Source organism: Chroicocephalus ridibundus, chromosome 4 (assembly GCF_963924245.1).
Source record: "Chroicocephalus ridibundus chromosome 4, bChrRid1.1, whole genome shotgun sequence".
NCBI lineage: Eukaryota > Metazoa > Chordata > Aves > Charadriiformes > Laridae > Chroicocephalus > Chroicocephalus ridibundus.
Genome location: NC_086287.1, coordinates 7,142,015 through 7,166,429, shown reverse-complemented (window position 1 = coordinate 7,166,429; position 24,415 = coordinate 7,142,015). Strand labels below are relative to the sequence as shown.

The window sequence follows — 24,415 nt, the reverse complement described above, 5'->3', positions numbered from 1 at the left end:
AAAAAAATACCTTTTTTCTGTCTGCCAGAGCCACTTCCTTCACCACGATGTTCACGTCCAGGTCCTCGAAGACGAGCCTGCGCGCCCTGGCCGAGCGCAGGAAGCAGTGGGGACACTGGCAGTTGTCCCTCAGCCAGACGCAGGGGTAGCGGCTCTCGCTCCCGTCCTCCCACTCCACCCGCACGAAATGACCAGCGTCCAAAGCTTCCACCTTCTGTATCCCGGGGTTCATGCTGAGCGGCCGGGCGGCACGGAGCCCCCCGGCAGCGATGTCCCGCCGGCGATGCCGAGTGGTGCCGGCCACCAGGCTCCTGCCCTTCTGCGCCGGCAGCAGGCAGCACACCCTGCCTCCGGGGACTTTGGCCCTCGGCAGGACACTAGCCACCGCCCTCCACATTTTGGCTTCTTCAATGAAATCGTCGCTGGGAAAATGCCTTCGTCGAGCTCCTAAAACACCATGAACAGCAATTTATTAGTGAAGGAGTCAGTATAGCAGAAGGACCATTTCAAGATGATTCTCCCCTCCCTTCCTGCTACCCGGACCTTTAGGAACATTCATTGTCTGTTGCTTATATTTTTTGAGGCGCAGAGGATGTATTGAGACCCACCTGTTCAAAAATCCCTTAGTTTAGCAATTTGATTCATCATCTTTTCTTTCTGCATTCAGTTCATTACATCCTGCACAAATAGCCTCTTTTAAAAAGAAACCTCGAGGTGAGTTCCACAAATCCAAAAGCAGGAGCTACTACCAACCATGCTTAAAAGCTAAAGCTTTAAAGTATGCATACCTTAATTCCTGCTGTGGCTACTACGGAAAAAGAGAACATGGAATCCATCTCTTGTAAACATGACTTCAGCTACAGCAACAGAGTTCTGCAAGAGCTCCTTTTTTTTCCCCCTTTCCTTCCTTTCCTTTTTTCCTTTCACAGCTGCTTTCTGTAGATACACTCTTTTATTTAAAGCTAGCTGCACGCTTTACTGCAGAAAGATGATGCATCCAAATCTTAAATCAGAAAAGAATTTCTGGTCTAGTGTTTTTCTTATTCAGAAACATACTTGGCCTCCCCCTGAAACAATAAATCATTGCATATATTTTTAATAGAGTGTGTAACCATTTCAAATATTGCGTATTTATTCGGTATCTTTTTCTGTTGCTTTTGTTCTTAAGCTCACAGGGCAAAATACTGATGCCCTGCCAGGATCAAAGTCTCCCCAGTTATCTTTGCACAGGAAAAACCTCATTGGTTTCAGTATTTTGACTCCCTAAGACCCACTGGAACTGTCAGAAGGTTTTTTAAATTATTTCGTTTACGACAAGTTAGAACCAGGTTGTACAGGACCCTTGGGTCTCCTTTTGTTTTTATTTCATTTGATTGAGTACAGAAAGTCAGAATATCGATTTCTGCTTTCTCTTATTTGCACACAGCAGTCCCATCAGAGCCCAGAAATTATCAACCTTCACTTGCAACGCAGTCCAAGCCACAGCTAGTTTTGTGCGTGCACACTTAAACCTCTTTTATATCCAGATCGAATATCTTTCCTTTTATATGTCTGTAAGTACACAAACATGCATATATAAATACATACGTGTAGCTCCACCTTAACTCTAAAGCGTTATTCGAGTAACTCAATTTGCCTCCAAACTGTAAAAATATTTATACCACAAGCAGTCTCCTTCTGAGATTTCTTGGACAAAGTTTTATCACGTATGACTGCAACGATGTGGTATGTTTTAGGGATTTTAACAGTTGATAATTGGATGGTTATTCTCATCTCCTTGAAACAAAAGACAAGTACTGAACACAATGAAGGTTTCCGCTATACTGAAACTTTAGAATATATGGTTTCCAGAAATAAAAACTAATAAAGAAAAAAAATAAAAAAAAAAGAGGACTAACATTTTAACATAGTTTAAACTTTTGCTATATCTGTATTGGTTTCAGGATAGTTCTCTCTTCAGAGCAGTGGACTACCTGACGGTAATGGGATCAGATCAACAAATACACTTAAGCAACCAAAATATAGTTTAGATGGAATTACGACAATTAAGATGCAGGAGAGCAAGTCACAAAACCATTGTTCTTAGGCAACTCAAAGGTAGTTGATACTTGCCCTTCTCCATATGAAGTTACCTGAATCCCTAAAATGCTAACACTACCCACATCGAAAGCCAGCAGGACGCAGACAGAATTGAGCATCCTCACGCATATCCCCCATCCAGTGCAGCTGCACACCGGAAAACTTGTAAGGCACGATAAGGTAAGCAAGATCAGAAAATTCCTGACATCTGCACAATGCCGAATTGTCCAGCACAAAGCACGGCACTCACATCCACTCCGACTTAAGAACACCGCTAGAAAGCATCTGAGCACCGTAAAAGGTCAGATCAATTTATTCCACCTGTTTTCAGTGTATAAGGAATTCGAGCACAGCGCACCCTTCCCAGAACCAAGAACCCAGCTCCTTTGGGGATACGGATGCTTTTCTCTGTGTACTAAATAGAAGTAGGTACTCCCGTAGGTATCTGCTGGAGAGAAGACCGTGAGAACCAGAAGTTGCTTCTGAACTTTAAGGCCACCAGAAAGCTCCTCTGGTTTACCAGAGTGGGGAAGGGGAAATTCTGACAGCTGGATATACACAATACAACCACCTAAACTGTTCATTGCATAGTTTGTCTGTAAGGTACTTCATACACACATTATATCCATCCATCCAGTAGCTCATGCGCTGGTTTTGTACATAATTTTCTCATCTTAAGTGGCTTACCAAATAATTTAAATATCATTCACATGCTTAGTGTTTAACCTAAGCAAAGGCTCTGTTTCTTTTAACTTTAGCATGGAGGTTTTAACCACCTGGATGTTGCATATGAACTTATCATAAATATTTTTCTTCAGCAAAACCAGGGACAGGAAAAAATATTCAAGCATTTACTTTCTGACTGTTGACTGTCACCCGGGGAAGATTTATCACTAAGTTTAAAGTCTTACGTGCAGCTTGCCAGATTCAAAGGGCTTCCAGGCATCTATTTTACCATTCAGTTAAGAAATCTGAACTTGCTTCTAAAAGACTCCTCATAACGCTAGCGGTAACAGAAAACCACATCAGAGTTTTCTGTTATGGCAAGAAACAGAGGTGAGTTTATTGTCTTTCTACCACATTTGTCGCTTAACTGGTATTTGTTCACCTGGTAATGGATAACTCAGTCACACAAAATGCATGTCAAGCAGAATCTCTTCTAAATCCCTGACTGTAACTTTTGTAAATGCTTTGGAACAAAAGGTCAGCCAAAAAAAAAAAAAAAGAAACAGATGCAACCAATCCTGCCAGACACCATTTCTACATAAAAAAAGAATAATAAAACTTCTGGAAGTTACTGAAGTGAGTTATATGTATGTAATTTATGTTACAATGGCAAAGGCTGTAAGCCAAATGGGAATTATCACCTTTGCTTGGATGCGAGAAGCTTGGACGGCAGGGCTCACCTCCCCTCACTTCGGACAGGGACCACGGTGACCTACACCTGAACATCACACCCACCATCCCCAACGCTCAACCAGCAGGCACGCCTGGATCACAATTCAGCTGACCTCATCAGAAACCCGCTTTTGGATGAGAGGCACCGAATCCTTATTTCTCTCCGCTGATTACAAAAAGAGCCTCAGCAACCAGCTCCGACACGGATGTTACGCCGCCAGTGTCTGCATTCAGCAAAACTACTTTTCACGGCATTAATTTTATGATTAACTGATGCTTCTGTTTATGGACAACCGTTGCTACATACAATTCACTAAACACGATAGTGCTGGGAGAATCACGGCTGGTGGCAGCCCTAAACTTTACTGCCACGCAGAGAAAGCCTCCTCTGCTGTCGGTGGCACCCCTGTTCCACGAGGTTTTGGTGCTATCAGTCAAACCTGTTGTTCATCACAAAGTACTCCCTTGAAACACTCCTGGTCCTAACAGCCAGAATCTAAAGCAGCACTGCATCCCGCAAGGAGGTAGGGGCGGGGGGGATCTCCTTCGCAGGCCGCAGCGGGAGCCTTCCATACGCTTAGGATGGGAAACAATTCCACTGGATACTTTGCAATATTAATAAAAATCATATATGTGGCTTTTTTTAATATGCAGGTTTACTTTGTCTGCTGTTACTCTGCCCCAAGACTCCAGACATATTCAGCTCTTTCATTAATGTCTATTTATTGAAGTCAATGGACTTGTACCTGCAAAACACCACTGTTAATTAGGAGAGAATCCAGCTCCAGTATGACTCATTTTGCTGGTTATGCAAGAGGAAATCGTGAAAATTTTTATAGCAAAAAGATTTCCCTTGTGGTGAAGTTAAGCATTTACTCTTTAAATATACCGCAGTGTTTGCATTAAACTTCTGTTTCTGGCTTCGCTGTAAAGCAATTGCTCGGGTTGGCCACCTACCGAGAGAAATCTTGTAACAGCAAAAAGGCTGTTTGTTGTTTTCCCGGAGTTAGTCATATCATGATGTCATTATTAAAATGAAAACCCAGATGACAATGATTAAAAATATCTGCTAAAGCATGCCCTCTAGATGTTTTTCTTCTTAGATACAAACATTAAATAGATCTGCAAGTCTATTTTTTGTCCCGTACACGCAGCATCACAGCAGAAACTTCTCCCTTCAGTAGGATTTTTCCCAGTTTGCATTGGTGGGGTGCTAGAGTATTCTGGGTCAAGTTCTCCACCTGGGATGTCTGCACTGGATTACTCCAATAAAGCATTTCACACCAAACGGGGATTTTTTCATAACTTCTTACTACTCTGCACAACCTTCCCAGCTGGGACCCTTGTGCCAGGTGAGCACCAGGCACATCGAGCCCCCTCTTTCTCACCAGCACCGTGCCAGACCTGGATGGTCAGGCTATCCAGCTGCAGGCCAGAGACACTTTCATAGAATCATAGAATGTTTTGGGTTGGAAGGGACCTTTAAAGGCCATCTAGTCCAACCCCCCTGCAGTAAGCAGGGACATCTTCAACTAGATCAGGTTGCTCAGAGCCTCATCAAGCCTGGCCTTGAATGTCTCCAGGGATGGGGCCTCCACCACCTCTCTGGGCAACCTGGGCCAGTGTCTCACACCCTCATTGTAAAGAACTTCTTCCTAATGTCTAATCTAAACCTGTACTGCTCTAGTTTAAAACCGTTGCCCCTCTTCCTATAACTACATGCACTTTGACCCTCCCAGGGACCACCAGCTCCAGTACTCCAAACCAGCACGGGGGAAGAGGACAAAGGTGGCCCAGTGCTGGCATTTCTCTCTCCTGGAGCAACGGATGACAGAAGGCACAGAGCTGGGATGAAATATTCCTCAAGTAGCACCAGCAAGCCCTCCAGCTGCCACATGAGCCAGAAACCCGCATCTGATGGCTCTGCCTGTTTCAAGGGCGCTGTCAGGAAAGACATCCATAGACTGCGTGGATTTGTCTGGAAATTGTGCGTTATTCCTCATTTCTAATTCAGTGGTTTTTCTTTACATTGAGAACGTTAAGGTGAGCCTGAAAATCGCAGTGAAGAACTTGGAAGTGTTCATACGATATCTTCAGGAAATCCTGCAATTGTACGCTTAAAAGTACTGCACAGAAGCTAACTAACACCTTCCCACTCAATGACGACGACAACATTCTTCCCCCCGTACTAGTAGTTCTATCTGTAAATGGTGTAACTGGGCAAAATGATCATTTCCACTCCTGATGAGTAATTTGGGTTACACTGCCATTTTCCCCAAACCTTTACCTTAAGACATGATACTAAATGCTAGAGAAATACAATTTTATGTCTCAAAAAAACAGGAGTCCAAGACAGCCGGCTGCTGGTAAGAAAAATACAACCAAATGCCTGGTGCTGATGGCGCCAGGCCACTGTAGAAAACACTTTCATTCTAGGCGGCTAATTGAAGATGCTTAATGGAATCAATGACACAATATGGATTTTCCTATCGTGTTCAGAGTAGTTTTTCAGTCCTTGACAGTTGTTTAGATGTTTGCCTTGTTGTTTCTTCTTTTTTTTTTTTTCATTTTTACATAAAAGTAGGATGGTAATCTCAAATTAATGGAAGCTAAATTACCAGCAAGAGTTCCAGGAGTTTTTATCCCCTTGCCCCCTCAAAATTTTCAGGCAGACCCTTATCCCCCCGCTGCTATTTTACAGCTGAAATTGCATTACGTACTAAATTATGAGCAGAACTCACGGGTTCACCTAAAGTTAGCATGCTCATAACCATGGTCAAATCGAAGAGCAACTGATAACGCGAAGCAAATTCTTTGCGCCACAGCTCTCCGCATTTCTTGTCTCTGAACTACTGTTACCTGCATGAACGTGGAAGATACCAAATGTAACTCTGCTCTCAGTTATCAGACCTCCGATTTGCATAGTTTAAAACAAATACTACCAAGAGCTCCTAAGAGTCACACCGCCCCATGTGAACATCGTCCAAGGCTCATGGATTTTCTGTGCATGTTGTCATCACTCACTTGTAATTCTCAGCAGCATGACGAGGGTCAGCCTGGATGCTGACATGCAATCACAATTTAAGGTGATCCCCATCACCTGGAGGTGAGGCTTTCAGCCTTCCACAGCTCTCCAGCTGAAAGGTAATGCTCACTATTCTTTTTCTCAAAAATCTCTTTCCTTCAGTCTCCTCAAACCTCACCCCACCAGACGTCACCCACCCTCCTGTTTGCTGACATCAGCAGTGTGTTTACTAACTTTACCTGCACAGCTACTCAAAATTTAATTCTGGTTAATGGCAGTGGATAACGTGCGTTTTCCTCGCACAAGGTTAAGAAGCTGCAGAGAAACGAAGGGTATAATTATTGCGTCACAACCAAGTTTTAGCCATGCCTTAAAACCAGTTTGCTGTGTCAGAAGGTGGTCAGCGTAACCAGCTCCCTGTGGGATGTAACAGAATTTGACACTGCTGCCAGCTGCGCTGGAACCAGGGATCCACAAAAACTGCAGGAAGAGCCAGCACTGGCCTCTGTATGAACTGAGGGTTTGCACCTTGTAAGTACTGCCTGAGTCAGAAATCAGTGCAAACTCCAGAAGAACAACAACCCTCGACTAAATAGAGCACGCATACCACCTCTGACTGCAAGGCTGAATTACACCATCTCGTGCACAAGTGTACCAAAAAGCCTCTGCAGGAAAACATTCACCTGATACTGTTATCTCAGCAAATACCATTATATCATTATAGAACTGTTAGAGTTGAAGGGACTTTAAAGATCGTGTAGTTCCAACCCCCCTGCCATGGGGACACCTCCCACCAGACCAGGCTGCTCCAAGCCCCATCCAGCCTGGCCTTGGACACCTCCAGGGATGGGGCATCCACAGCTTCTCTGGGCAACCTGGGCCAGGGGCTCACCACCCTCACAGGAGAGGATTTCTTCCTGATATCTAATCTAAATCTCCCCTCTTTCAGTTTAAAACCGTTACCCCATGTCCCATCACTACACTCCCTGATAAAGGGTCCCTCCCCATCTCTCCTGGAGCCCCTTGAGGGACTGGAAGGGGCTCCAAGGCCTCCCCGGAGCCTTCTCTTCTCCAGGCTGAACCCCCCCAGCTCTCTCAGCCCGAAAAGGGAAGAAAACCTGCATGTTTGCGTTACTTCACGTCCGCCCCGCTCCGTGGCTGAAGGGTTCCTGCTCCGGCCGCCCCGCCTCCGATCTTCTAAATTAGCGTAATTAGAGCAAAGGTCGGCGGCGCCCGCGCTCGCGCGTGGGGCCGGGAGGGACGTTCCGGCGGATGGCGGCGCCCGCCCCGCAACCCCCGCCGCTCCCCGGCACCGGCGGCTCCGCGCTCCCGCCCCGGCTCCCCCCTTACCTGCCCGCCCTCCCTCCGCGGGGCTCGGCTCGGGCCGGGAGGCGCTCGGCGGATCTCTGCGGGGCTCGGCGAGCCTGGCCCTGGCGGGTGTCGTGTCCCCCCCCCCTCCTCCCCGCCGCGCCCTCCCGGCGGGCAGCGGCCCGTCACGCTGGAAAGACCCGCGTGTGGTGTTTCCCTGGGAATTCCGTTCGGGGAACGTCTTTCAGGCTAAACGGGGACCTTTCATAAATTATGTAGCCCCCTGCGAAGCGCAGCGGGGAGCACCGGGCTCGGGTAGTTCCTCGTTGGCACCGCAGCGACCTCGGGCTGGGCTGAGGGATGGATTTTGGAAAGGCGTTCGGCCTTGATTTGGAGATGAAGGGGTGGGGAAAGCCATCATTTCCCGTGGCTTCTTCTCCTCTGTGTGTAATAAACGTTCCCAGCTGCTTCCGGCTCCCAGTTTTTAGTGTGGAGAGAGATCGGAGCTCTTGGGACCAAGGCAAGGACCCGAGAAGGACAATAGCACAGGGTGTCCTGGCTGTCCTCACCTGCTGTAATGAGTCACACGAGAAAGGAAAAAAAGAAAAAACAGAGGGAAAGGAAAAAATTGAGGGGGGGGTGGGAGGGCAATAGAGGGAAGAAGATGAACGGGGAAAAGAAAGGAAGGGGGTAGGAAAAAAGGAAAGGGGAAGGAAAAGGAAAGTGAAAAAAGGAAGGGGGAAGGAAAGAGGGGGAAAAATGAAAGGAAAAAAGAAAAGGGGAAGAAAAAACGGAAGGGGGAAAGGAAAGGGAAAAAAAGAAAGTGGGGGAGGAAAGGGGGAGAAAAGGCAAAGGGAGGGGGGTAAGGAAAGGAGGAAAGGGGAAAAAAAAGAAGGAAAGGGGAAACCAAACTGGCGTCTTATATGCCAGATGTAGCCTACAGTAAATATCAATGAATATGAGAGATGGCCTTTTCAGGCAAGATTTAGTGTGACTGTGGCCAAACAGAGCCTATGTTGTGGCCTAAAACATCCCTGCTGTTTCAGATGGAGCAGATTTTGTCTGTATCCTCTGAGGTAATGGTGCGAATTTGTCTCAGGAATAGTGTGGCCACCAGGAGTAGGGCAGCGATCATCCCTCTGTACTCGGCACTGGTGAGGCCTCACCTCGAGTATTGTGTTAGGTTTTGGGCCCCTCACTACAGGAAAGACACTGAGGTGCTGGAGCGGGTCCAGAGAAGAGCAACGAAGCTGGTGAGGGGTCTGGAGCACAAGTTTTATGAGGAGCGGCTGAGGGAGCTGGGGGTGTTCAGCCTGGAGAGAAGGAGGCTGAGGGAGGTTGTAGGGAGGTGGGGGTCAGTCTCTTCTTCCAAGTTACCAGCGACAGGACAAGAGGAAACAGCCTCAAGTTGCACCAGGGGAGGTTTAGATGGGATATTAGGGAAAAAAATTCTTCACTGAAAGGGTTATCAAGCATTGGAACCGGCTGCCCAGGGAAGTGGTTGAGGCACCATCCCTGGAGGTATTTAAAACACAGGTAGATGTAGTGCTGAGGGACATGGTTTAATGGTGGACTTGGCAGTGCTAAGTTAACGGTTGGACCTGATGATCTTAAAGGATTTCTCCAACCTAAACAATTCTATGATTCTATGAGGTGATTTTGCTGTCAAACAGATCTTGCGAGCAGGTTGCTTCAGGCAGATGAGCTTCCTGGGAATAAATTTAAAAACAGCATTAATATATCCTCATTATTTAGTGCCTGATACCCTCTGGCTGGCAAATACATCAATGCTGCATTTATTTGAACAGTGTGTTTCTGCTGGTTGAAGGGAGGGATGTTCTAACAGACAGAAATACGGCTTGTGTAGTTGAAGGCAATGGTGGGACGTAGCACCCACCAGTTTTCAGCTGGTGTGTCCCGTCAAGTTTTCAGCTTGTACTGGACTGGAATCCCCACCTTCTTCAGTCTGCATAAGCTGGTGGCATGACTGACATGAAAGAGCTGAAATGAAAAGTCAAATCCTTATTTTCCTCCTGATGGGAAGCTTTTTCCCAGCTGTGCAAGGGGCAGCTGCTCCACTGGACATTCAGTGGCCGTACTGTGGCCAAAGCACCCAGAAAAGTCGTGGCGCCTCAGTGTAACCGATTAGGGGAAAACCTTCAACATAAACGTTGCCTAAGCGGGACTTTTCACAGACAGTAAAGCATTCACAAAGATGAAAAGTTGGCTAGTTGGATGGAAATGAGTATATGCACAAGTGAAACTATTCAATGACTGTTTAGAGACTGTCTAAGCATTTTGGCAGTTAAAAAGGGCTAAGACTAAGTCTGCGACTTATAGGAAATTAAATATTTTTGTTGGTAGTTATCATTCAACATCTTCAATAAAAAACAATCCTCACATGCCAAAGCAGAGCTGTAATGCACGGAGTTGGATGCATTACTTTCTTTGAAGGAAAGAGTGGTAGGAATTAGTTGCTTTCAAGTTAGGTCCCAAATCCATTTTCCACCTTTCTTTCACATTTTTGCTTTGTTTTTTTTTTTTTTTTTACCATATTCTCTGTGGAACACACATGTTCTTGGTAGTCATGGCTGCCTTCCTGATTTTTTTTAATTTTTTAATAAGTAACTAATGGATATCTCCCCCCACCCTCTATTTAAGTGTGTTATTCGAAGGAGCTTGAAAATTCTAAATTATTTTCAAGGTTTGATAGATGGGATGTCTGGCAGATAATTGGGTTCATTTCATATCTGCTGTTTACAAATTGCTTTACTTATTTATTACAGAGTTTTAATTACTTTTCATTACAAAAAAAAAAAAGGGGGGGGGAAGAGAAGAAAATTCTGTACCTGCAGATTTTTTATAAAGATTAGATGCCTTATTCCCTGTGTCAATCGCTAATCTGCAAGTAGGAAGGGGCCATGTCAACATTCTGCCTATGCTGAATATAGATTGTTGCTTGAGAAGCCACAGTTTTTAATTTCCTGACTCTTATGCTCTTGGTTTGGCAAACTATTACATTAACACTAGGTTTCTCAAGTATTTTTACTTCTTTGTTTTCTTTTAGAACCGGTGCACATCCTATTAAATGCATGCTGGCTGAAGGAAACCATTTCATATGATACACATTTATAATTCAGTTCTTAATTTTTACTAATTAAAGGGAGAATCAAGTGAATCAATTTGTTTCAAGCGCAAAGAAACAAATCGACTGTGTCTAAATAATATATTTAGAGGTTTTTAATGAGTGAAATCTCTTATTAACATAAACTAAGTATATAAGCATAGACATAAATCCCCGTCAGGCTGAAAAAAAAAAAAAAAACAGAAGAAATTTTGTTTAGACCTTAGGAAGAAAAGCTGTACACAGACCAGGAAGGGAGAATTTTTTTCAAGCCAAAAGGGGAACATTTTGAAGTGTTATAAGCATAATAAGGAGGGTGTGAGAATTGAAATGGTCCTAAGTCTCATTCCCTACCAGGAGCACTCCAAGGTGTTTGCAAGACCGGGTCTCTATTTTTATAAGGAGTGTGACATAATACGCAAGTGGAAAAGTATCCTATCCAAGTGGAAATAAAAACAAACTGCCTTCAAGATGACGTAACTCAGCAAAATATGAATCATTAGTGTTGTGCCTGTGTTTGCTGAGTAGCTATAAAAGAAAGAATTTTAAAAGAGGTATGCCAGAAGTGCTATATAATGAAAATCTGGACCTTATTTATTTTACAGTACGTTTACGTGCCTTTTTACTGTCACAGCGTCGTTTTGCTGAGTCCTGTAGTGCGAGCTCAGTTCATCGATTCCCTTTGGGCTTTACTCTGTTGCTGTCATTCATATGGAGCAGTACGGTACCGGGACGGTTATGCCGTAGGTTTCCCATGTGACTGCTAGTCTATGCAGTAAGTTAACGCCAAATAAATTGAAGGTTGGCAGCAATTAGTAGGTAAAAGGTATTGCAAAATTTAAAGTCACAGGCAAACATGCCAAGAGCATAAGAAACAAAACATCCTTAGGAAGGAAACTCTGATGTTCATCGAATAAATGTGTAAGCCTGACATGCTAGTAAAAGGCTACTAGACCAGTATTCCCAGTGGAGTCGGACGTACCAACAATAATAATATTTTCCTGGTCCTGTGAAGGCCTGAGACATCTGTGTGGCAGGGTAGACTGAAATGTAGCTTAGAAATGTAGAGGAATTAATATTAAATTCAGTAAGACTACATAAGTAAATAAATACCACACAGCCGGCATATAGTTCCAGAACCAGACACAATGGAAAGGGGATTAGGATAGGAGCTATAAATCAACGTATGTGTAGCACAGGGGGATGCCTGGCTTTTTGAAAACCCTAATTGCCACAGAAATATAAACGTCAGAAACAAAAACTGGGCCTGGTTGCAAATTTACTTCTAGGGTAATTGAGCACAGGGTGAACTTCAGTTCATTCTTGACGTCCACGGTCAGATTTATTCCTCTGCACTCATATCGGGAAAGAAAACTGAGCGTGGTTTACGTCTTGTTCATTCACTCATTTTTTTTCTAGGGTTACTCTTCTGAAATGAGAAGATATGCAAGATACTTAAAATTACAAACCTAATAGCATCCTGACTTCTGTGTTCACCCAGTTACGAAGCGGCTTGTGTTTTGTTATGCCTTTGTTAGAATCTGGAGTTAATAAGTATATTACTTTGTAAGAAAGCATCAAAACATAAAAGTATTTTGCATGATATTTAACATAGGCACCCATATTACTCTGAATTTTGATACAAATCTCAGTGAAATCACATTAAATTAGAACTAAATTCATATTCATTAAAAAGGACAAAGCCTGCTATTAAGAAAAGTTGACCGCTTGACCAAAGAGCTATCAACACAGAAGGCGTATGGGAAAGAATTCTTTATCATTACCCGGGCAAAGGCATAACAAGCTCTTCGACAAATTTAAGTAAAAAAGCTGAGAACCTAAGACCAAAAGGCCCACTGAATTAATTGTCTTGGACCTAGCACTAAGCTGAAAATCTTGGTCACGTTATATTTGAGAAGAGACAAGTAGACAGAAAAAAACATCTTGCAGTTTGGACAGTCTGTCTATAGTAAAGTCTCTCTTATTTACACTAAAACCAATTTATATTGGTAACTCCTGTTGCAGCGAAATGTTTGCAGCGTGGGAGAAGTATGGAAAATACGATGCAAGTACATAGGTTTTTCGGTCATCCTGCACTTGCCAATATCTAGCGCTGGATAATCAATCTCTCCCTAAGCCAACCCTCTCCAAGGACTTTCCCCCCTCCTCCCCCCCAAAGAAAGTTCAGACATGAACAATTACGGCTACATAGGCAGTTTCTAAGCACTTAAAGGAGGTGTCCATACAGCCTAAGGAAGGCTGTCATCTGAGAAAATACGATACACTTGGCATTGTCTTTCCTCATGAAAGAACGTTAATGGCATGTTGGAGACCATCAGCGATACCTCCCCAAGGTAAGGCAGTTTTCAAGGACGAATGACTCTACAAGCCATGAATGACTCTGTCCAAGCCACATCATTAAGAATGTAATGATTATGGAGACCATATGTTTTTCGTGTTACAGAATTAGTCATTAAATTCTGACTTTTCCAGTTGTAAACCGATCTTGTAGGCAGGATGACAACTTTATGAAGAAAATAAAATAAGCACAGAGTTATAGTCTTTTTATACACATATATTCTAATAGAAGCTTTTTTTAAATGCAAGTAGTGGGTTCGGTATTTTTGCCAGTTTCGCATAGTTCAGGAATGAAATACGGACCCACAAATTGTTCAGTTTTTGCTAATGGCTCGCCAAAAATCAAAGTAATAGAAAATAAATTCCCCGATGGGCTGTAAATAAAAATACATTTTAAAAGACAGAAAAATGCCAAATTTCGAACATACAGGATTACTTCAGGAATAATGGCTGTCAAGTACGTTTCACTCAACAACACTTCCGCGTTCGCTGAAAACTTCTTTACCAATCACAAAAGCGATATCCGAGAAGCACGAGCACGAAACTGGTAAAGTAACATGAAGCCCACCTAAATAATCAGCGACACCAACAGCAACAGACGCACCCAAGAGAATTTCTTTGCAAAATACGCATTTTCAAGGCAAGATTATAACCAGAGAGCTGATGCTTTCTCTGTAGCTCACCAGGTTGTTTCTATTGACTACTGTAAGTATATTTTTTTGCCTCTGAGGTACGCATCTTGGCAACCTGCATCTGAACAGATGACAACCTAAAGAGGAGCCACAACTTCGTGTCAGACAAAGCATACACCCAGCTTGGGATTTTTGAGAGGCTTACCATGGTTTTGAGAATTTCCCTAGACTTCTCTGTTTCTCAGGATGGTGCTGGGTAGGTCAACTTGTGACACTTTGGAAGATGCCATTCAGAAAGCCACAATTTGCACACACACACACACCCCGCCACTAATTTCCTAGTCATGGACTTGTCACGAGGCAGGCACAGCCTTTTCTTTCCCAAGCTTTTATTGGTGCTGATGTGAGAGGACACAGTTTGGTCCGTGTTCCCACTCTGAGCTTCTTCCTCTCCATGTGTACGTCAGTAGACATGAGGATGTCCCCAGCAGAAGGGATGTCCCCTTACAAAAGGGGACATCTTAATGCCTTGCTTTGACTCTTGATGATTTAAATCAGAGGCTGAGTGGCAAAGAAAACTTAATACTTGAGTAATCTCTCTGTGACTGTTCCAGCTGCATTGATTATTATATTTTTTTCAGAAAACATTGTCATTTTCTCTTCAGCACCATCAACTCTTTAATAAATTCAGAAAACAATACATATTTTGAAAATCTCCAGAACACCACAAAAAGGACCGAGTCAGCTTATTCTTGGTTTGAACTTGTGCATGAAAAGGAAAGAAAAGGAAAGAAAAGGAAAGAAAAGGAAAGAAAAGGAAAGAAAAGGAAAGAAAAGGAAAGAAAAGGAAAGAAAAGGAAAGAAAAGGAAAGAAAAGGAAAGAAAAGGAAAGAAAAAAGAAAAGAGCCCAATACTGATGCAATATTTAAACACAACAGGAGGAGCTATTGGGTCAAAACAGCTGCTACAATCATCCTTTTAAAGCACTCTGCTTAAAAGTCCTTACTGAGTTTTCAATGATAAAAAGGCCTTTACTATTTGAAATAGGTGGTATAAAACCAGAGGATCTTCATCTCTTCTAATCAAATAAAAAAAAAAAAGAAAAAACTGAAAAAATATGCGATTGCAAAGAGGATTGCAAATATAGATTTCACAGTTTTTAAAGAACTATTTTGAATTTGAAACTTTAAACTGCTTGGATATCACTAAACAGCCAGTCCTTGCAGGAACTGCAGATTATAAAGGCCATTTAACGTATCAGCTCTCACTCAAAATTGATACATTTGATATATATACATTTGCTTAGACCACCCAAAATGATGTAAATCAAATTCTAGTAGATTTAAATGTTCTAAAAGAGTTTTGTACTGGCTTCTTTAAATCCACATAAGATTGACGCTTTTTACTAACTATGTGAATTTACGCATAGACGAGACTCAGATGTAGGCATTTTCTTTTTGAAAGAGAACATTTAAAGCCTTTTATAATCAATGTTACAGAGCAGAATTCTGATTCTGTTTCCAATATAAAAATGTTTATATTTTTCTGAAACATAAATCAAAGGAGATATCTATCAAAATATTCCTATTTGTCATATGAGACATTAGTGTGGGTTTTAAAGAACCACGCTTTTGTTTCATTAGGTGACAACTTACAGACAGGGGTGTTGAGCGGAATGAGTTATACTCTAAGTCTCCACAGGTCACGAAATCTCCTGCTTTGGAAAGTGAGTGCTCTGCAAACATCTACTCTCTTGGTATGCTGCGTATGTTGGGATAGTTTGAGCTTGAGTAAAACTTTGCTACTTATAGAATAAGTATAGAATAGTGTATATATATATAATATACTATATAGAGTAGCCAAGGTGCTCTAAGCATATTCAAGAAGCGGTGTTTTACGCTACTACTACTACTATTTTTCTATTAGGATTTGAAAACTGCTGTCACATGGCTAAAAAAACTAGCGTGGCCTGCCACTTTAGTTTCTTTACTGGTGTTTACAGTTCGTATTATACCCAATGACTCAGAAAGTGGGTAAGCAGAGACTAAAACACAATGGAAACGCATGGCATCTTTGGCACCTGCTTCTACAGGTGTAAGATTCAAAGAGAAAGGAGAGACTGGACGTGAATGAAACCCTCAGGCACTTTTAGAGCTTGGTCCGTCCCAGAAATGCTGTATGGTTTGCTCCTGTGTTGTTACATCTAACCCTAGCAGCAAGGAAAGTATCACAAATAAATTAACTTTTAAGAGCTAGAACCTGGCATACCTTCTAACTTGACAACGTAGTTGAAAATAACACCGAGTAGTTCCACTGAAGTCAATCAATAACATGTTTCTTCTTTTCCAGCCAGATCTTCAAAGGTCCTGGGGACCTAAAGGTGCAAATCAACATCTAAAGTATCCTCCTAGGAGCGACACCTCACTGCCTTTAGTGAAAGGGAGCTGCCCGGATGGTCCAGAAGTTCTCTAAGCACGTACCTTCATCAGACGTGTCCTGGTGCCTTCAGGTCACAGGTGACTTCTGTTGGCCCACTGCACCGCTACCACCTGGATGGGCTGCAGACCAAAGAAGAACTGAACACGAGGAGGGTTAACAAGATCAGACCTCAGATACGCATCAAACAGCTTCTCTTCCAGTGCCACGACCTTGCAAGGCTTACAAACTCCAAAAAAGTCCGCCCTACGCTCCCTTCTGTGTCACTTCTTTCAACAAAACTTGACTCTGTAATTTTTTATTTGTTTTTACTAAAAGGCAAGTTATTTAATTTGGCAGGATCTACACACTCACAAATTTTTGCTGAAAAGATGTATTACAACACATTTTAAATCAAAAGCGCCTCAAGCAGACTAATAAAAGAAAAAAAAAGTGCTTTAACATTGTTTTCAAATATTTATTAAAACAACATATGAACTTTTTTCATCCAAACAGTGATTCTGCCTGCAGTATCTGTAACTTAGTAGCCGTATTACCCCATACTGACAATCAAATAGCAACGAGTCTAAAAACCCCATCGTCCCCCTCCATCCCACTAGGTACTTTTGCTATTGTCTAGGAGCACAAATAATTTCATTAATAGCTTAGCTAGCAAAAGTACAAAGGCACCAACAAGAAACGTCACTGTGCTGGCACAGACAAAACCCTTTTTGTCTGCTTTAGAAACATGCTCTAAGAAACCTGGCTCTCAAACTGGGGATCTGAAACTACAATCACCACTAGGGCTCCTTCTTCTTACTATGAAAATCCGCATCAGCATTCTCAGGATCTGACATAAGCCTTTTTGGCCAGCTCTTGGGGTTATGATAGCTTAGAGTCACAGATAAGCAAGCCTGGAAGAGTACAAATCCCGCCAGAATAGTTCCCGTCTTTCGACACACAAATGGAAATCACAGCTTTAAGTTACGTAATAGAACAATGTTTAACGTGCGTAGAATACATACCGTTACAAAGGTTAAGACAGTTAATAGAGGGCCAGAGGTTTCACCCTGAAGGAGGGTAACAACAAAAGCAATTTAAGCATCCGCTACACGGGAGCCGGGCGAGCACCACGCTTTATCCGCGTTCGCGGCAGGTTGAGCCGCTATATAAACCGACGACAGGGAATCGGAGACGAGAAAGCTTACTTCGCTTTGTAACCAAAGCTGAACGGTATAACACGGGGTAACTCTTTAAATATGGGATATTAACTTAGACATACCTCTAACCTCCCGGTTTACAGAAACGTGCTATTTGTTTAGGAAGTCGAACATAATAAATAAGTTTTTTCCAGGATGAAGGATGCGTTTGCGCGAGGAGGTGCTCCTTCCAGCCAGACGCGGGGGGGTGGTGGTGGGGGGGGGCTGGCAGCAGGGCTGCGGGCCCCGTCCGAAGCCCCTGGCCCCCGGGGGGTGCGGAGGGGTCGGGGGGAGGGTGGGGTCGGTGCCGTCTCAGCCGCGGAGATAGTCGTTCTTGAGGCGGCTGAGGCGGGCGCCGTGGCTGCGGACGGTGAGGGCGAGGAGGTCGTGCTTGTCCCGCAGCCCGCTGGAGATGTGGCGGGTCTCCCGCAGCAGGGCTCGGGCGTGCAGCAGCAAGCCCAAGAAGCTGTCGCCCAGGCGGGCTTCCTCCCGGCCCCCCTGCTCCTGCCCCTGACGGAACTTGCCCTCCAGCTCGCTCAGCGACCGGTCCGAGCTGGAGTAGGCGTCGCTGATCTGGGCGGACTCCCGGCGCAGGTAGGTGCTGTAGCTCTCCTCGCCGTCCAGGTCGTAGGAGATGCTCTTGCCGATGCCCTCCAGCACCCGGCCCGCGTCCTCCACCTGCCGGCCCAGCACCGTCAGCTCCTCCCGCAGGCTCAGCCCGCCGCCCGCCGCCGCCGCCCCGCACCGCCGCTGCTCGCTCACCCTGAAGAGCAGCTGGCAGCGCTCGGGGTCGTCGTTCTCCTCGTAGTCCCCGTCGGGGACGAAGTAGTGGTGCAGGGTCCCGTTGGACATCTCGGGGTAGAGCGGGCCCTCGAAGTAAGCCCGGCAGAGGCTGCAGAGGCAGCCCAGCCACAGCAAGAGCAGGGCTGCCGGCATGCTGCGGGCGGCTTAGGGGCGGGGGGCTCCGCGCTGCCCACCCCCCATGGGGCTCCCCCGGCCCCCGCCCCGCGGGCGCGGCCGGCTCCGCTGCGGGTCGGGTCGGGTCGGGTCGGGTAGCGGCGGCGGCGGCGCGGAGCCCCGGCGGCGGTCTGGGAGCGGGTGCCGGCGCACCGCCTTTAAAAGCCTAGCAGCCCGCAAGGAGGAGGAAGCGGCCCCCGGGCCGCCCCCCGCCCCGGGCATCGGCCGGCGGGACCCGGCGGGTACCGCCCCCGGGCATCGGCCGTCCCCCCCCCGCCGGCAATCGCCCCCCTCGGGATGTCCAGCGCGGGGGGCGGGGGGAGACACGTACACCTTTGTCCCCTTAATAAACACCGCTCCACCCCCCCGCCCCTTCCCTCCCTGCAACTGGGATTGCTCAGTTTTGCACATTTTCCCGTTAAAACCAACTCCTTTGCTAATAACCTGGTTTTCGCAGCAGCTCCGCGTCCCCCTCAGCGTGTGCAGCGTGCGGGGCAGAGGGGCTTCGCCAAGCTGCCAACACGCTTAGTCGCTCAGGCCGCGCGGTTTGTCACCGATTAAAAGCTTGGAAGCGAAAAAGGTGCAGGTTCAGGGAAAAAAGGTAAGGTGTAATGCAATAAACCTTGATAGGGTGAAGATGGGGAAATGAAACCCAAGGCCTTCTTAAATAAAACGTCAGGCGCGTTTGAGGAAAATCCAAATATAGTTCGTGCTATTGGGCTGACTGTGTAAAATTTTAAGCATTTCTCTTTCATGAAGAAATATTCTGCATGAATGCAGTAACCGGATTACAGCAGGGTCAAACCTTGCACATAACTAGTATAAACCTGTCTTTACTATTTTTGAGTTGTTAAATCAAGGTGAGATCACAAAAAAAGAAAGGGTCTGTAAAGTTACCAGCTCCTTTCACATCATCTTTCCTCTTTCATGGAAAACGTCACCCGCTAGTGGAGATTATACCAAATCCCACAGTCATCCAGAGTTAAAACTCCCACTGCTGTTTGTCAGGGCTTTGCATGCAAAAATATTTATATGGCCTCTTTAATGTAAATATTTTAACTATCATCCTGATACTTTCTGCATGTTGTACATAACTATGATGCTTGCAGTTAGCTTTATCGGGAAATAGGCCAGGCGCTTATGTTGTATCCCTGCTTTTTTTCACTATTATGGTGGGCATTGTAGACTAGAGCCTTATGGGGCTCAGGGGACTTCGGCTCTACCGTGTCTTACGCTGCCATGACTTTAGACACCTACGTTTTAACGCAGAGCCTCCAGCCCCTTCCCTCCCTTCTGTAATCACAAGTTATCCTGTCTCTGGGCACACACGAAGCAAATAGCTGCCGTAGAGACCAGCTGCTCTTCTCGAGCTCAAGTGTCCTGAGCTCCACAAGCTGCCCCTTTCCTCGCTTGCGGTTCCTTGAGAGGCTCCAGCGAGGCCCTTCTCTCCACGTGTCTGGTTTTGGTGGCTGGCTGCTCCTTCTCTTCCCAGGTGTCCCCGGTACCAACGGGTAGGTTGGTGGGTTCCTGGGAGCTCAATGATGGGCTTAACTACGCGTCCAGGCTCTTTAAGGTATGACACAGCAGCGTTGTATGCAAGTTCTCACTGTCAGCGTGGCCTTTAATACTTAATGGTAACCTGCGCTATCGGTGTTCCTGAGGATTGACTTTAGAGCCTACTGAAGCGCTTTAGGTAAGTGCAGGAGGTCATAAGACCAACAAACACCAAGGAACAAGAGCAAAAAATAAACCAACCCATCAGCCAGCCAACAAAAGCCTAACGTAGAGACAGCAAGGGCAATAGCAGAGCTCTTCACTTATTCAATCGCTTTAAGCCTTCCAAGCCCCAGAGTCAGTTAAGACCACGCGCTCGTACACCGCAAGGTGGGCAATGTTTACAGAGTCCAGGCAACTTCTCTTGCGCTGCTGAGAACCCAGGCCAGACAAGCTCTCCAAACAGAAACACTCCACACATTTGGAAACATTTTAAATTTGTAATTAAGTTCAGCAAACACTCATATAAATAGGTTGGATTAGGCTAAGCTTTTGTGCTTCAGCTTTCTATAAAAGGTTGAAAGCTTATTCAACTGAGCCTACTTGGCATTTGTCCTTGGTCTGTGTTTGCCAACAGGGGCTTTTTCAAACAATTTTATTCCCAGGACTCTCTTCTTTCACCTAATATTTTATTTGGTTCCCAATTCTTTGCCAGCCATAGTACTTTATCTACCCAAGTTTCCAGCCCGGCTGGCGTTACCGCCAGTTGACTGGTTTGGCTGATACTTGGGTTGTGGTGGACTCCACTTTTGAGGTCTTTTCATGGAAGTACCGCGCTGTAAATCACTCAGCTATAGCTTTGTCAGCATGGTTATGCTTTCACCAGTGCCACAGCGGGTAAAAAAATTCAGCCTTAGTAAATAGTTTTTCTCCCTCTCTTCATACATTAAGAGACTAAGGGGTGTCTGTTGCTCCCTGCCGCAGCTGCCGACTCCCGGCCACTGCTGTTTTCAATCCAACATGCATTATCCAAGTTTTATTTAAATTTTACATCAAAATAGCCTCTCCCCAAGTAACCCACTTGGAATGTCTGCTTCTGAAGGAAGTCTGCAACAAGGGATCTGCTGCTGCCTGCGTGACTCAGTGGGCAAAGCTTTGGTAAAAGCTGGAACTCGCTGAAAGATACACAACAGCCTGACCCAAGGCAATGCCTATATGGTTCAGGATTACGACATAACAGAATGCTAAGTATTAACCGAAAAGCATCAAACAATGGAAAAGATGACAGAACGATGCTGTGCATGACTAGCTATCATTCTTTCCAAAATCACATCTGAAAGACAAAAGTCTTAAGACTGCGGTGAGATGATCTGATATGAGTACCCTTAAACTGTCCATAAAACCACGTGCATACAAATGAAAATCAGATTTTTTTTTTCTTTTTCTTTTTTTTTTTTTTTTTGAAAGACACACACTGAAAGTCACAATTACCTTTATCCATCAAGACCCGGGTTGAAGGGTCAGACACTTTCATCACAGTTTGCAGCAGCGGGAACACCACAGCAAGGGCTGAAACAACAACATAAAAACCAGTGTCAACGCGGAGTTTTCAAAAGTAATTTCTGGCATTATGTGGAAGGCACGGAGGGCAATAAAACCAAAGGAGGACAGAAGGGAATTTCTCAGGAACACCAGGAACGCGGGGTGGAGACAACCAGGGAGGAGAGCAAGCCGTTTTTCTGCTGAATGTTGCATTTTCTGCTGGGAACCCATAGGGGTAGTTGTATGAGATCAGATATCTGGGGAGCTTTTGGGATGCATCCAAGAAACAGCTGCTCCTAGTGGCATGCTCCCATGAAGGCCCTCATTGAAATCCTGGCATTGTCAAAAGGCCCATTGATTTCAGCACGACAGTATTTTACCCTCCGTGCCTGCTCAAGCATTTAAAAATTCCTTTTGCATAAAATGAGGAAAAAAGTGCTGGAAACAAAAATAAAGCCGCATACTGATACTGTCTTTTTACAAATACTTGGCATGATATACTCTGCTGTGGTAAAGCCATTGTTTTTCCACTGAAGAGCATTACAGGTTTATAGTACTATAAAGAACTGCAGCATTCACTTGGCATAACCTCTTCTGCACCAGCACCAAAATCTGCCTCCAGTCCAGAAATTGCTTATAAACTGATGGCAAATATGCAGCCCGGCACTGGATTTCAGGTGATGCTTGCATAGTCTTCCTCTGCGAGGATTCGTCTTTGGATCCTGGCTCGCGCGCGCTCTCTATTTCTGTCGCAGATGATGGCAAACTTTGCCGCATCAGAATGTTTCAGATGTAAGTGGCCATTAATTTGGAGAACAGAGATATGTTATATGGTCCTAAAGGCCCCACAGGCTTCAGGGTACAAATGTTGTTTTCTGACTACTGGCTTCTGTTTTCCCGCTGTGAACTTTTCTATAGCTTTACATAAAGATACCTTGTTTAATCACGAAGACTAACAAGTCTGTGTGTGTGATTTCTAATTGTAGGGTGTAGGACTAAACGCTCCAATGACATCGAGTTAGGTGGGCATGAAATAGCCCATGAAAGAATAATGCCAGGTTTTTTTTGGTTTTTTTTTTTTTTGTAGGAAAATTGCCATAAACTCTGCAGAATAAAAAATGATTTGTGGAATGAAACTTTTATAAAGCCCTTAATGTTCATTCAGTATAACTTTGGAATACAACAGAAATTAGGAATGAATATGCTGAAGCATGAACCATATTGAGTGTTCCAGGACCAGCATGCCTATCTGTGATTGCACTGAAATTCTGCATTTCTCAGAGAGGTGAGTTTAATTCAAGAACGAGAGATTTCTCGCATACAAATTTGTAGAGAAAACGATTTTATTGTTAGCTTGTGTTTAAAGGTGGTGGATTCTGATAAACCTTTTCCTCTTGACAGATTTCAGGCTGAAACCACAGCTGGGTCTGGGCATAGCGTCCTCCGAGTCCTTTAGCACTGGCCCTTCGTGGATAAGCAATACAGAAAACCGGACTGAAACAACCCGAGTAGCTGTAGGAAGTATTGGGTACGAGGCTTAACGTGAATACAACTAATAGAAAGAGTGTGTCAGGCTGGTTGTCTCATAAGAATGTGCAATTAGTATTGAACCTACTTCAACTTTAGCCAACAGCAAAATGAGCTCAACCTTGGCAGAAAAATAACAGAAAGAGATTTTACCACAGCCCCTCTCTGTAGCGGGTGCTGGTTTACTTTAGGTAAATATAATTTCCTTAAAGCAGAAAATTGAGGGCGTGCTCAGGTCATTTTGGAAAAGAGCAGTGATGCATCGGGGTGCTTCCTCCGAAGGGAAGAGGATAAAAGAGAGGCGAAGAGGGATGGATATTTACTGGTATTATACCAGTGCAGTTTCTGTCCGTTGATGAAAAACCTCGAACCCCAAAAGGGATATCATTAGTATTTCTTCAGCAAGGTTCCTGAAGTGGAAATAATAACACTTCCTCGGTGGAAATGAAAACACTTGAAAAAGCATCATCCTTGTCCCGCACATGGAGAAGTTTTCCCATTACTGTAAATGTGGTTTGTTTCGGAGACAGTGTATCGCGCTGTTAAAACGTTGATTTGATTTTCAGTCCTTTCTGTGTTATATTTGTCCTCTACGTGAATGTGAAAAGGCTGTACGCGAAAACATATACTTTGCAGATGTTACAGAAACATAGTTCCCTAATTATTCATGATAACACACTCTCCTTGCCTCTAACCTGGTAGAAGCAAAATAGGATTTATTTCAGGATTTTAAATAAGTGCACAACTTTTCTTCTCTTTCCTTCTCTCCCTCTCCTACAAAATAGAAAAACTTTAAAACCTGATGTGTTTTGCTCAGGCAGGGTTGGAAAAGAATTTGAATAAAAGTCTTGGAAAAGAAATATAAAACAGTCTGGTGGGGAAATACTGATGTCATTTCCAATGGGATTAATCCATTGATACAGTTGCTCAGGATTTGCAGTCCTATGATCTAATATACTCATTTGAGGCAGGGTCTTGAAAAAGTCTACGTTTTCTGAAAGCTGAATTTCACCAGGCCTATTCTCTAGGTCGGTTCTCCAGCAATTTAAGCAGATTTTACACTACAAAAATAAAAAATTTCCAGTTTTGCCACCTTTATAAGGTTCTGATTTACACACGTAATCTCATGCATTAAGATCAGGGATGAATTCCTGAATAAAAGCTGAGTGCTGACACATTTGATACTGATTAGTCACCAAATTTTCTCTTCTCACCAATCCTTTAAAGTCCCTGCTCATGGATTTAGAGTGGGAGCCTACGTGTTTGGGGCTAACCAACTGCACGTAGTTTTATTAAACATGCCTTCGCAATGGTTTAGCCTTTCTATTCTCGGCCTCAGCTAAAACTGAAATATTTA

At 44.4% G+C, this 24,415-nt stretch overlaps 2 protein-coding genes and 2 long non-coding RNA genes across 10 annotated transcripts in view; 1 reads left to right on the top strand and 3 right to left on the bottom strand.

Annotated features, from left to right (window-relative positions):
- Positions 1-8,167, bottom strand: part of BBOX1 (gamma-butyrobetaine hydroxylase 1) — a 41,469-nt gene extending 33,302 nt beyond the window's left edge. The window contains exons 1-2 of one of the 3 annotated variants that reach the window (XM_063333251.1): positions 7,853-8,167; positions 11-447 (exon numbers count right to left, since the gene is read on the bottom strand). In XM_063333251.1, coding sequence (XP_063189321.1) covers positions 11-397 — 387 coding nt within the window. In that variant the 5' untranslated portion in view covers positions 398-447; positions 7,853-8,167. Of the gene's footprint in view, positions 1-10; positions 448-7,624; positions 7,788-7,852 lie in introns of those variants that run through there. The other 2 variants (XM_063333250.1, XM_063333252.1) reach the window with 2 other exon arrangements.
- A 4,984-nt stretch (positions 8,168-13,151) lies between these two features.
- Positions 13,152-17,761, bottom strand: LOC134514695 (uncharacterized). Of its 3 annotated transcripts, XR_010070776.1 has the most exons (4): positions 17,622-17,747; positions 16,405-16,500; positions 16,193-16,298; positions 13,152-14,485 (listed from the first exon to the last, which is right to left on the bottom strand). It is a non-coding gene; the product is annotated as an uncharacterized LOC134514695 (long non-coding RNA). The 3 variants fall into 3 exon arrangements; XR_010070777.1 differs by having other exon boundaries at positions 13,152-16,298; positions 16,405-16,482; positions 17,622-17,761; XR_010070775.1 differs by having other exon boundaries at positions 13,152-16,298.
- On the top strand, positions 16,951-24,146 carry LOC134514694 (uncharacterized). 3 transcript variants are annotated; one of them, XR_010070774.1, is made up of 4 exons: positions 18,966-19,096; positions 19,802-20,068; positions 22,619-22,816; positions 22,933-24,146. It is a non-coding gene; the product is annotated as an uncharacterized LOC134514694 (long non-coding RNA). The 3 variants fall into 3 exon arrangements; XR_010070772.1 differs by lacking the exons at positions 18,966-19,096; positions 19,802-20,068 and adding an exon at positions 16,951-17,572; XR_010070773.1 differs by lacking the exon at positions 18,966-19,096 and having other exon boundaries at positions 19,158-20,068.
- Positions 17,785-18,643, bottom strand: FIBIN (fin bud initiation factor homolog). Its single transcript, XM_063332819.1, has one exon. The coding sequence runs from the start codon at positions 18,472-18,474 to the stop codon at positions 17,851-17,853; it is 624 nt and encodes a 207-aa protein (XP_063188889.1). The 5' UTR covers positions 18,475-18,643; the 3' UTR covers positions 17,785-17,850.
- Positions 24,147-24,415: the final 269 nt, after the last annotated feature.

Bases quoted from the DNA above. Each gene is read 5' to 3' on its own strand.
- FIBIN (XM_063332819.1), bottom strand. From the start codon at position 18,474: ATGCCGGCAGCCCTGCTCTTGCTGTGGCTGGGCTGCCTCTGCAGCCTC.